The sequence below is a fragment of the Formica exsecta genome, unplaced genomic scaffold, assembly GCF_003651465.1.
Source record: "Formica exsecta isolate Colony F162 unplaced genomic scaffold, ASM365146v1 scaffold72, whole genome shotgun sequence".
In the NCBI taxonomy this organism is placed as follows: domain Eukaryota; kingdom Metazoa; phylum Arthropoda; class Insecta; order Hymenoptera; family Formicidae; genus Formica; species Formica exsecta.
This window is the reverse complement of record NW_021853485.1, coordinates 6,873,112-6,887,123: the sequence shown is the minus strand read 5'-3', so window position 1 is coordinate 6,887,123 and position 14,012 is coordinate 6,873,112. Positions and strand designations below refer to the sequence as shown.

Here is a 14,012-nt window from a genome sequence, read left to right as displayed (position 1 = left end):
ATATATCCGAATATTTTTTTATATAATATATATTTTATATAAAATATTTTACATTTTACACATATATAGATATTTAAAAACTATTTGTAATTTTATGGTTTATATAAATATGTATAAAGAACTAAAATATATATATCGTATATTAAAGGTATCTAAATGTATGTGCTGTGCTTTTTCTTAACCTCTCCTCTTTTTCTCGATAATTAGTACTAAAAGGATACTTGTTAAACAGAAAATAATTTTTATTTTGTTGCCAACAGTGATAAAAATACATAATAAAAAATACAGAATAACTAAATATGGATTAAACAAATGTATTTATATAAATGCAAAAATGGACTGAATTAAAATTCTGTAGCAACATTCTACATGTAACGTAGAATGGATACGCATTCTTGTAAATTGTTGGCAAGTAAACTGTACTTAAATTTCATATATATATATATATATATATTATTTATTCCGAAAATAGCCTTGCTTTTTGACTATTTTTATTTTACATTATTTTTTAATATAAATTTGAGGTAAATATTTGTTCGAATAGTACAAACAGTTTTTTATAATATGAATGTATTTTCTGATATCACATAAATTCGCGGCATGCGAAGGCAGTGCTAATAGAAAAATGCAATCGAGAATTCAACAAAGTAATATTAGAGCCGTTTTTACAGTGCGCATAATTAAAGAATAACAAATATACACAATATTAAAATTCTCCTAGCTTTTTTCATAATTAATAAAATAGAAAAAAGAAAAGTGTTTGAATATCAAAATTTTTATAAATAGCATAATTTGTGCTAATGATAATATATGTTATAATTAGAAATTTCTTGATATTACCCACATGTATGATATACTTTTATTTCTAACGTCGTATTCTTTGGTCAATGTTGCAGAGAAGAGACAAATCTAATAATCTAAATAAGTCTGGTAAAATAGCATAATATGAGCAACAGATATTAGCTGCAATGTAAGTAAGATTAAATAAATTCAAAAATTATAACTTAAAATAATTTGTCTTGTATGTATTACTTCTTATTGATTAATAACATAGAGTGAACAAAATTGTGTATTTTTTCACCAAAATTTTAAGTTTTAAATATATTTTTTTGGTCAGCTTGGTTAAGAATTCTATTTCTTTCTCTCTATTTAAGAATTTAAAGAATTCAGACATTCCTGTGATTTTTTGATTGATATATGGAATAAGATAAACTTCTTTCATTGTGTTAAGAATAATTTTTGTCAGAGTTCAAAAATTTATTCTTTTTTTTAGAATATGCAAAGTCTACATCTTTTATCCAGTCTTTTATCTTCTTATAAATGTTCATTGTTTACTTTCTTTTTATTTTTGTATACAAGGTATTCTAAAATGACCCAATTTTGGAAACATTTTCTATTAATTCTAACTAAGTAGAAAATAAATATTTGTTTGTATATATTTCATCCAAATGAAGTACTTTCAAACATTAAATTTAAGTTTATTTTATCTGCAAAATGATGTTTCTCTAAATTTAGATCAGGTCTGTCAGAAATATCCTGTATATTATTATTTAAAAAAAAAGAAAAAAGCTATTTGCTTTAGTATAACCAAATGCAGTCTCTATTCATTGATCGAGTGACGTTCTCCAATTCAGGACATGTAATTACAAAGTTATAAAGCACAAATACAATTCCAAGGCCAAAGTTTCGATTCAACTTAATATCTTAAATAAAAGCAAATATTCTAAGTTGTTTATATACTAATATGCCAGTAAGCATGGCATACTATGTGTATAGTTTTTCTCCACTTATATATATTTCGGAAAAATATTATTTGAAAGATACCGTATATATATTTTTTGCACTAATCAATCTTGCACAGTATTTCTCTAAAAATTGCAAGCTGTATATGTTCCCCGGCCTTGATATATTATCAGAATAATTAAGAGACACGGTAGTGTCTCGCGCCAAGTAAGCGCGCAACAACGAGACGCACCGTGTATCTTCACGCGAGTCGGCCCGTTCGGACCGTTTATAGTATACACATAATATGATACAGCTGGTAATAAAAGTATAATTTTATAGTTCTCAAACCTGTGAACCAATGGCATCAATCAGCGCACGCTTGACAAGTCGTTCTAATATCTGTGGTTTCTTGTGCCTTCAAGAAACCGCATGCGCGCATGCCATTTGTGAAATTTAATAAATTACAGTAGAAGAATATATTATGTATCGCGTTTTGATGGTGGTATTAGATGTTCTGGCAACTCGGCCGGGAGATCATAACCTTCGAGTTTTACATTAATTAGATGCATAGCTAAGGCAAATTCATCAGAATCTAAGAACCCATCTTTATTAATGTCTGAGAGTTTCCAGATCTTTCCAAGTACGCTGTTCGGCAATTTGGACTTGACCATTTCCGATTTAGCCGCTACAGTAATACAAAGAATTGTGCAAAAATTGAGATATATTATTTTAAGAAGAGTAAATATGTTTGTAAAAATTTAATTAGTTTTACCTGCTCCCGTAATCTTTCCATCTTGTGGTCCAAGTGATTCAAACATGCTATCATATTTATATCTTTCTTTATTGACAATCCATTCTGGTTCACCTGCTCCTGCATCAATTCCTTCTCCTCTTTTGTATCCAAATGGACTAACTTGATCTTCTACACCTTCAAATGCACCTCCTAAAATTAAATAAATAAAATATGAATATTTTTCAATAAATCAAAGTATGCAATCACTACATATCTTCTTTATATCAATTCCTTAATAAACTATATTTATTTTTTAGCAAAAATTTTGTGGAATTGTTACATGGATCTCCCCGTCTTTCTTTAATATTAAAAATTTCTGTTAAAGTAGATTTGATTCAAGATAAAAAATTTTAAATATGCACTGAAAAATTATACCTTTAATAAGTGGTTCCGAAACTGTGGTGACTTCTTCATGTGGTATCATAGCCATAAGCTTTGCAATGTCTTCAGCGAGCATTTTATCTACCACTTCTAATAACTTAGGTTTAATAGGATTAAATTTGCTAAAATCGTGATGTGCTAAACACTCTTGCATTTTCTTTAAATCTGGAAAATCACCAGGTGAAATCTGTTGTTCTCTTTGTATTTGATCATAAGTTTGACCCAAATTTTTTATCAGTTCTTTCTTCTTGGTATCTTTGCCGAACATGCTTGGCATATCTTTTCGTAAGGCGCTTATTATATATGCATGCACCTGTAAATTAATAATAAGAATTACAGATTTGTTTCAAACTTGCTATACTCAGTTCAAAATATTAATAACTATTGATCAATCTTTTAATCTAAATTCTTTGCTTTACATACCTTTGCCAAACGTGCTCGTTTGATTAAATCATTAAGTTTTCGTAATGCAGCATTTTTTGGAAGCGATTGCATGTCTTTGAACAGATCTTGTTCTTCATCTTCAAATAACCTAAAAGAAGATTCATGCACATGACTTACAAATATAATATATAATAAATTAATATAGAAAGAAAAGACATACAAAAGGATTTACCTTCTATTAACATCATATCTTAATGGTTGATCCCAAAATGAGCCTATATAAACTCTAGCCACTTCTGGAGTTTGTAGAACCTTTCCCAAAGACCACATTAATGCACCATATACCCTCATGAGTTGTTGATGATCTATCATATCAGCTTTGTTAAGAACAATTCTAATCTTATCATCATGTCCACGTAAGGCCTCAATAGATCTACGAAACTCATCTGATATATCAAGTTTATGAGCGTCAAATAACAATATAATTCTATCTACACGTTCAGCAAACCATTCTAAAACACCAGTAAAGTCGTATCCTCTGTCAACCTTAAAGAAGAATATTTTATATTTAGACATCTTAGCATATTTATCAAATATTATATATCTTTTATTAAGTAACCTATCAAAGACTAAGCTATATAAAAGAAACACCTACTCGTTGTTTTTCACCAGATAATATACCAGGTGTGTCCACTATGGATATGCCTTTTAAAACAGGTGAAGCTACAGTTGAACATTGAAATCTATTCAAGAATGCATTGCCGAATTTTGAAAGTGGTCTAAATTGTTTGTTTGGATCTACAACTAAGGCATTTCCAGGAATAACACCCTCCTTCTCCTCATACATGACTGCTATAAATCGATCTGTAGTAGGCTCTGGTCCAATCCTAATACCAGGAAACTCTCTCTCCAATAAATATTTGATAAATGTAGTTTTGCCAGTTGAATATTGCCCGACTAAGAGAATCATGGGTTTTGCATCAAAATCTGGATCATCCAATTGTGGTGAATGAAAGTCATGGAATTGATAATATTGCTCCAATGGTAATAACTTGGATTTGTATATCCTCTTGAGACCTTCGGTAACATTTTCAAAGAGATCTTGCTTGTTATTCTCTTCACGATTTAGCCAGCTAAACATGTTGGCGATCTGCAACAAGCAAAATATTTTTTTGTTGCTTAGTAGTAACATTGTGTACATTAACAGTTTAATTAACACCTTGTAAATACCATTGTAAAATATATTTCCTTTATTTAAAATACTATGATAAGACTATTACTATAGATAATTCAAAGTCAGTTATTCCAAAGTGGAATAGTTTGGTCTAGAAAGATTAAAGAGATCACGTAAATTAAAAATCAAAGTATTCCACTTTAGATTTTATGTTTGTGCTTTGGAGATTCTTTAAAGGCAGACGAAAAGTATCGCGAGAAGCATCATCCCTGGAAAAAAAATTTAACCCTCGACCACATGCAAGTTCTCGGTACCACCTTCTTTTCCGACATAGCACCTCCTTCCATCTACTATACCTTTCAAGACTCGGTTTTCCGAGACTCGAAACAAAATATTTAACGCGTGCAATGAAGAGCGAAGTGCGAAAACGCAAAAACTGTGAAGATGAGCGCACGGACAAGACTGTGGAAGGCCGTGGCCGAGAGAGCACCAACCTTTGTTCAGATCCGCCAGTCAAGGTTGAACGAGCGCGCTTGCTAGAGCGCAATAGACGAGACGACCGATGCGGACTAATGGGAAAGTGCAGCGCTTAGTCAAGACGACGGCGAGATGATCCGCTGCCGACGTGACGTATGCACATCGACCGCGGAAGATCGCGTACAACGCGGACTTCCGGAGGACGTGGTGGTGATGGTAGTAGGGGTGGCAGAGGAGCTGTTCACAATCGTCAATGATGACGCAAACCGATGGTAGACACGTTATGTTGCGTTGCGTTCCGTGAGCAGTTTGAGAGAATAAACTAGAAAAGCGAGCCAACGATCGCGAGGCGGAGTCGCACTGATAAATGGAACTGATATACTGGATCTCTGACTCTGACTGAGGCAGGCACTCCTTCCTCCTTTACTCCTTCCTCCTTCCTCGTGTACCTCGTGCACAGACGCGGAGTGATGCGGTCTCTCTCTCCCCCTCTCCCTCTCTCTCTCTCTCTCTCCCTTCCTCTCTCTCTCTCCCTCCCTCTCTCTCTCTCCCTCTCTCCCTCCTTCTCTCTCTCTCTCTCTCTCTCTCTCTCTCTGGCCGACTGACAGCACGACTGACAACTGACAATTGTCAAGGCGTGAATGAATGAACAAGACGGTATAGTGGAACCGGATTTTTATATTATTTATATATATGGACCGCATCTTATAAATATTAATTAATCATAGTTAAATTATCCATTGACGAATTAATCCAATTATAATTCAAGTAAATACAGGTTAATTTGTTGAATAGAAAATAGGTCACAATAGAGATCATTGGATAGACAAAAGTAAATGAAAGCATAATTATAAAAATGTAGAAAGAAGCTGGAAAATATTTTAGTTATTGATTTTTGCAATTTAAAGATTTATTAGTCAATCTTAATAATACGAAGTTCGAGATACCTCGCATAATCGCATAATCGCATAATCGCTTTTCCGCGATGTTGATTGGCCGACGAACGCGAGAGTTGCATGCGCGAATTCAAGTCGATTAACAAGAGATCGCGCGCGATCTCTATAACTTTAATATTTCACGTTGAATGTGTATACTTTATCGGGGAACGCTTCGTCGCTTCATCCGGAGTAAATAAAAGAGAAACAAAGAGAAATAATTGCACGAGGAAAGGAAACATAAGTTAAAAACGAGATAATATTATGTATTTAATATCACTATATTATCTTTTATATCAATTTTTTTCTTATTTTATGTATATACTGTACGGACATGATTTATACTACTCGTAGAATCGCGATAAGACAACGCGATTATATAAGTGCCAATAGATTTTTTCGCTTCTAAATATTTACTATTGCATTTACTATTGCCTTTTTTTGCGCGGAACATCCGTTAAAAGCTTTACAAAAGTTTTCCGTAACATTTCGGGCGCTCGGTATCTGTATGCCCTCATGTCTGAAATTGAGCACTATTGCGTTAGACGCGAAATTGCCGCTTTCGTTATATTTAAATTATTTTTCAAACCTAAGTAAGACTCGCGGACGCAAGTGGGGTACGAATCGTGCGATATGTGTCGACGGTAAATCGAATCTAAAAAAACAACACGCGTATCTGATTCGTTCGCGAAAATTTTGTATTGTTATTGTTGTGCATATTCAAAGCGTTGGATGGCAAAGTATGCAGAGATATATCAAGGTACAATGAATTTTTCTCTGAATAAAGGCTCAAGGTTAGGAGGGATAGAGTGCTGTTAGAAAATTGCATTGAAATCTGTTAAATTCTCAAAGGAGAAGAATTAAGTGAAGAATTTCACTCCCTTTCATACACGATTATGTGGAGAGTTTGTTCTTTTTATATATACTTATGTGTATCGAATACACTTTTGCAGCAATTCTCACGCAAATATTGCATACCATTATAATGTACATAATCTATTATCCAAAAATATATTGTGAGAGCGCCGAATAAATAATGCTCTATCCCTCTTTCCTTTTCCTCCATTTTCACCTGCACCTATTGTATTAATGAACAGAGGGTTTATTTTCTTAATTAAAGCAATTGTCAGAGCACATTTTACATTACAAGTAAAATTGTTAAAAATAACAAATACAAATTAATAGCAAATTGATAGATTGATATGTGAAGAAAAAAATTGATCAATTTTTTTTTTTTAATGAAATTTTTAATGAAAATATGTAAAAAATATAGAATGTATATGTGTGTTTAAATCACTCCAGATTTCCTTCTATGTACTAATAGTAAGTTATGTAATTCTATAATAGAAAGGTTGTGAATGACAGTGACATAACGACACAGAGGCGTAATGTTAACAATGTGTGGCCATGTCAAAAGACAATCGATAACTATGACCTTCCCTTATATAGTGCGCTCAATTGAATCGTGAGTAAAGCGATAAATCTGCGCGGATAAAACCGCGGCATTTAAATCATCAAGTAATGAATCATGGGGAAAGATAAGCACAAGCTAAGCTTTATGTCTTATCTTTCTTGTTAAATAAATGATATTATATATATAGCAGTTCCCTTGACTTGCTTTGACTTAAAAAGTAAAATATATTGCGGAAATAGCGGAGAGTAAAATAAATGAGGCAATATCGTGTGTGAGAAAAGTTATAATTAATACATTCTTTTATAACTCACCCGAGAAGAGAGAGAAGATTTCGTGTTTCAGACTGAAACATCATTGCATAGAATATAATTAAAAAACAAAACAATTATAATAAATGTTTTTATTTTCACTCTCATTTTAAATTATTTTTATTTATTTGCTAAAAAATTACTATTTTTATCGTTTAAATCGTTTCTCATAATAAGCCATAATTAAAAAGCATTTTGATTAAAATCATATGACGATAAAATATTTCTTTAAAATTATCAGAAAATAAAACACATTGATCACAGAAAGATACATTTCCTATTATTGCACTGAGCGCATTGCACTGTTTAATTACTAATTGCTCACGCACTATTAGATATAACAGACAATAGTTCACGCAATAATCACATACGATATTACGTAACAATATGCAAAATGGCCAGTGTCAGCCGTTGCATAAGCAAACCAGGCACATCCCGGTTAAACGATTTCGTGTCCATTTATTCATCTTAACAAGCTTCGCTCGAATTACAACTGGCTTGCTAGGATACCAAGTTATACAGCAGTGTATTATACATTTGATCAGTATCTTTACATTCTCTCTAAGAAACAGAATAGTATTTATGAATATTTTTGATAAACAAGTTTTTTTTTTAAATTATTAAAATTTAAAAAGTAAATCAAAATTTATTCGAAAATAGCATTTTATAAGAATGAACAAAATAAAGAATAATTTGAGCAAACAGTATATATATATATATATGATCAAAGAAATAATTTAAAATTTTTTTAAAAGCATATTATTTTTTATTGAAAAGCAACAAATAATATAATAAAAATTTATTTTCTCGGAGAAATACTAATTTTCTCAGATTTCAAATTTTTTTTACAGAATACGATTTCTCACGTATAAAAATTTCTATCTTATATTAATGTCAATATAGACGTCGTCAAAGATATTTTCTTATCATTTATCGGATCTTGTATAAATGCTAACACATTCCATTTTGATAATTGTCTTGATGATAACGCTACCCTGCAATAAGGTGTCAGAGGCGCCTTCTGTGTAAAACTTTTTGTACCATTCATACTGAATATATATAAACATCTTATAAACGAATACGCATACATACATTTTCAAATTACATATAAACTTATGCATGTTAATATATATATATCATATTTTACTTTTACAGATTCGTGGACCCTTCATCAGCATGCGTCTCTATATACAGGTAAAAGAGGAAGTACACATTCCAGCTATTAACACATTCATTAGCAGATCAATGTTGGTAAGTACAACAAAGAAATTCTCTATATTACTGTTATGCACATAAGATTGCAATTTCTCTCCTCGTATTTCTTTTTTATTCAAGCAACTTTTATATCCATTATATAAATCGTTATCAGTCGATGGTGATATTATATAAATGCACAAGTTATTATAATTCTTATACTAAATATCAATATTTACTGACGATTATAAGATATAATATTTAGAGAAATATTCAATATATAATTGCTTTTATATTTTTATATATTAACTTAAACATATTATTTGCATATATCCATAAATATATTAACATTTTAAGTTTTGTATCCCTTTGCACATATATATATGTAACAGCAATTTCCGCATAAAAAAGTGACTGAAAAATTGATATATATAAAGTATACGAAACAATACAAAAAAACATTTAGCGAAACATTTTATATTTCACATTCTGCGTCCCAATTATTCGGGATTACTTCGCGCCACACTTGCTTCAGATTCTGCAATAAACATGGACTCATGCAATTAGGAATTTGCAAAGGATGCGGGATTTTCGTCTCCGTATTATTCAAATATAGTGCCTATGATAACAAAGAAAAAAATATATAGAATTAAAATATTGCATACATAACATATCTATTATCTCTCTAAATGTTAACCTTACATCATTTGTCAAATTATTATTCTATAAATTTTTTATTTGTAAAAAGAAAGAAATTTATAAAAAATTTATAGAAAAATAATTTTATAAATATAAAACATAAAAATTATAATTTAATTTTATGTTGCGTGTGCAAATATACTTATCGTGCGCGATGATGTTATGTAAGCTATTTTAAAAATTCTGCATGAATCTTAGTGATTATGCTCAGTGATTATAATTGCAAATTATTTATTAATTATATTAATCAGATATGATTTCTGGCAATTATACACACATAATTATTATTTAAATTTGCTATATAATGATGGAATATAATGAAATTCTTATTGAGAATTTGAAACATTTTCAAATTTATGTGATGTATTCAAAACAATTTCTGATTTTACAAAAAATATTCATGGCTATACTGTAAATTTTTACGATAACGATACGAATAACCATACCTTCACTTCCTGATCGGCACTATTATTGGAGAGATGCAGCTCGAATATGAGCGTTGCTCCGTAATCGGGTTTAAAAAGTTCGTTCGTGAATCCCATCGTTCTCAACACGTTGACGATAGTTATATCGTGGGCGGAATAAAAATAAGATCGTTTTGGTTTAGAATCGGTTCTAGTCTCTTCCATATGCGATAAAATCTCCTTTAGCAACGGACCTGGAAATATTAAAATATATGCGGCAATATTAGAATTTTTACGGTATTTCGTAACGGTATATAATATCCTAACGATTCTGCGATGCAGTTTAAAAAGCGCATCTAAAGCGATACTAATGATGCAAAGATACCATCGTACCTCCCAGAAGACGTTTTTGAATAGTGCTGTCAGTGAAGATCGTCAAACCACGAGCGGCTATTTCGCGCATCTCGTTATTGTAAAACTTTTGCGTCCATTCCGGCAGTTGCAAACCATGTTGCTCCTCGATCTCGAGAGTGTTATAAAGAAACTCGACATTGGTAATCGTGCTCATATTCTGACCAGTATGCTCCGTCAGTTCTCTGTAATATTCGGCCATTTTTGCGCCTGATCTTCTTGCCTCGTCTAAATAAGCCTGTTTTAAAGCTCTCTCTAGCCTGGGACATGGTGCCTTCACTATTATTAGCTGTAATATCATTGTCTTGACAAATAAGCTTCTTTATAGGTCTGCATATTTTAACGAGTAATTCTTGTAATCTATTTAAATTTTTATATGAAAAAATATTTATTTTCCAAATTGAAAAAGAAAAATATTTTTTGGTAACATATAGGCTATTTTAACCTTAGTTTTAAGTTACTATAAAAAAAATTCTTTTACGATAATGTTGTAGAGAATTTCTCGGTCTAAAATCTCAAACTTTCTAGCTTACACATTTAAAAAATTCGATCCTTTTGTTTATACCTTGTCCAAATTTCGTGGTATCGAATGTACAGGAACAGGAGTCCATGTCAATCCGGGCAAAAACATATCCTCGGGACTTGGTGCGAACAAACTGGCGAGTAATGCCTGCGCCGACATAATGCATCGATCCGCGTAGCTGCTACGCACCAACGTGGTTGCGCTTTCGAATTTATTACCGATTATAGCGCCGTATTCTTGGCGGATCCACTGACCTACGTCATACAGTTGAAGCATTCCTCTCTGGAAGCAAATTTCAAGATTGATAATATACCATATCTTACTCGCGCTCGATTGCACGTCTTATATCCGTTACATATTGTGCGCGCAGAGATGCGATTTAATTTATGGCGAATCCAGATATATATTATCTATTATTATTATATACGAAGCGTCTCGATTTAACGGTATTCATGTATCTTTCTCCAACCTTGGTCAGGGCGCCCCAGCCATTGGGCCAAGAGTAATTTATATAAGGATCCTTAGGATAGGTCTCTGTAGGAGTTCTGTCGCCGTGACGAAACAACTGTCAAAAAATCAAGAATTTCTGTATATTAGAAAAAAATTATTTGTTTAAAAATTGCAAACTAATTGCGTTATTTATCGCTTATCAAATATTTGACTACATATGAAATTTTTAAATAAATGCTATTTAGTAGAAATGATATTTTATATATATACTATAGATTTAATTTTATATATATTAATAAATATTACATTTTCGTCATATACATTTATGGTACTTAAATAATATTCGTTAATTAAATATTTCTATATCTACCAACTTCAATTTTATTAAATTTAATATTATAAAATTAAATTAACATTACGCGCGAGAACGGGATAATGAGATAACAGATGACAATTGTTACAAGCAAGTCACTTACAAACACCACTTGCTGTAACGTGTCATGTTTAGTAGTCGGAGATGCAAACGCCGTGTACGCTAATAGCATCCAACCAATAAAGGTCCCGAGTACAACCACGCTCACGCAAACGCCAAGCTTTCTGGAGCGACAATTACCCATCGAAGTTTGTCCTCTCACCCGATCCATTTTAACCAATTACACGTTTTCCCGTGGCAATCCTTCTTCGATCAGAAGGCTAGATCGTAAACGAGCTCATTAGCAGCTAATATAATGAGTCGAGCAATACGATCATCATTGCTACGATCGAATACAAAACAACTGTCCTTTGTATAAAATAAGTTTAATATATATATATATATATGTGTGTGTGTGTGTGTGTGTGTGTGTGTGTGTGTGTGTGTGGAGAGTTGATATTTTGCGTGATAGAGATTTGATTGCACTAATTATGTTGATTTATTATCTCAATGTAAATATTTTTATTTTAGCGAAATAAGATTCTAGATTCGAATGATAACATTAATTTAAAAAACGATAAGAAATAAGAAATATATTTTATTTTAAACTGCTAAATTTTGATATCCCTAAGTTTTAATGAATGTAAATCTGAATTAAACGAAAATTAATTTAAATCAAAAATTAAATAAAATCTTCATTGCAAACTTTGTTAAAAAGTTTTTTCTCAATATATCATGTTAGAAACGCTGATAAAAAAATCAGTTACAACATTTAATTCAAGGCTAGAAATATCAAGTTACTTTCTTTATATTTGCTCAAAAAATTATGGTTAATTCACTTGGTTTCTTAAATAATAATTGACATTTGATTAACATCGGTTTATATCTATGCAGCGTATATCTATGAAAGGTTAAAGACATATTTTTCAGTCAAACAGATAACAGATGTATACGTGTATCGTGATTATCGGTAACATATCGCGCAATAGAAAAATGTTTCTTTTGAAGAGTCGTATGATAATGGTTTACCTTTGTTCACTTACGATGTAGAATCTCGTTTGACTGCATTTACTAAATCCACCATGTATGATACGGCACTGCGACTGTTTGGAGTACGTCGCTTCGAGCGGTATCGTCGTCGCGTAAAGAATATAGAACAGAAAGAGATGCGAGATGCGTGACGTGCGTATGTACACGTCATGCAGAATCGCATGGATAGCGGCACGCTTCGTGATTCGCAATCCAAAATGTATGACAGTCGGTCAAGATCGCGATCGCGTTTCCGATAATATATTCTATAATCACGATTTGAGCGAAAAACCTCGTGCGGATAAGAGCTGCGTTCCGTTCCTCTTCGCAGCACGCATGCTGTACAAGACTGAAAGATCGACTGTGAATCGCTGTGAATGTGAACAGCTATCGGATGTGTTTGTGTTTGTCTGTTGCGCGTGTCACACTTACGTAAATGCCACGATATAAATGTACATTTGTTTTTCCAATGTGTTATACGAGTATCTTTTATTCGATGACCATGTGACATCTTTGATCTAGCGATGAGTTTAATCAAGTGATATTATAATGATTTTAATGGCTTTAATTTTTCGCGATGACTGATAAATTTAATACTGTTGATAGTTTCACAAACAGCATGCAAATAACCGCATATGAAATAATTTTTCAAATATGCTAAAACATGCAAAAATGTTATTCTTTATAAATACAGTGAATATTATTATAAATATGTACATTTATAATAATATATAAATTTTTTACATATATTATTTTTAGAATAAAATATATGCCCTTCTTTCAACATCTATACATTCTACCGAAGCTGCTCCAAAATTTTTCAATTAATAGTTTTAAATGAGTTTTCGATGAGACACTTGATTGTCGGTTGTTGACATTGACTATGTTAAAAGATTGCTGTGCCACGTAATTTATTAGAAAGAAGTGTGAAATATTCATATTTTCTATCCTAAATAAATTCAGTGATAAGTAGAGGGCGGGTCGTATTTAGCTATTAAATATTCGAAGAGAATACGAGCGTGTCATCGGAATAAATAATGTGCGCGTATAGCTGGGTTAAAGTAGGTAACTTTTATTTACGATCAGTTGTTACTAGAGGCTCAATAAATTTCTTTATAATACACAGAAATGACGCAGGTCGATTTCACGCGCTTCGTTCTGGTGTCGGTGATAACCAAATTAGATTTTGCGATTAAGGGAACGAATCGCTTCGTCCACAGACATACATTTATTTCTAGAATACTAGATAATTTATCTATGTAACGAAATTCGCGTACATTGATCGGGCATACGATTGTT

The 14,012-nt window shown here is 31.8% G+C and overlaps 1 protein-coding gene across 1 annotated transcript; it reads right to left on the bottom strand.

Annotated features, from left to right (window-relative positions):
* Positions 1–557: 557 nt before the first annotated feature.
* LOC115243296 (EH domain-containing protein 3-like) lies at positions 558–13,164 on the bottom strand. Its single transcript, XM_029820147.1, is given in 15 exon segments — positions 558–2,410; positions 2,498–2,668; positions 2,894–3,212; positions 3,323–3,431; positions 3,516–3,829; positions 3,939–4,444; positions 4,827–5,176; positions 5,178–5,206; positions 6,388–6,402; positions 9,931–10,142; positions 10,282–10,588; positions 10,865–11,104; positions 11,292–11,387; positions 11,749–11,965; positions 12,714–13,164. Coding segments are annotated over 14 exon segments (3,042 nt in total). The 5' UTR covers positions 11,917–11,965; positions 12,714–13,164; the 3' UTR covers positions 558–2,204.
* Between the last annotated feature and the right edge of the window lie 848 nt (positions 13,165–14,012).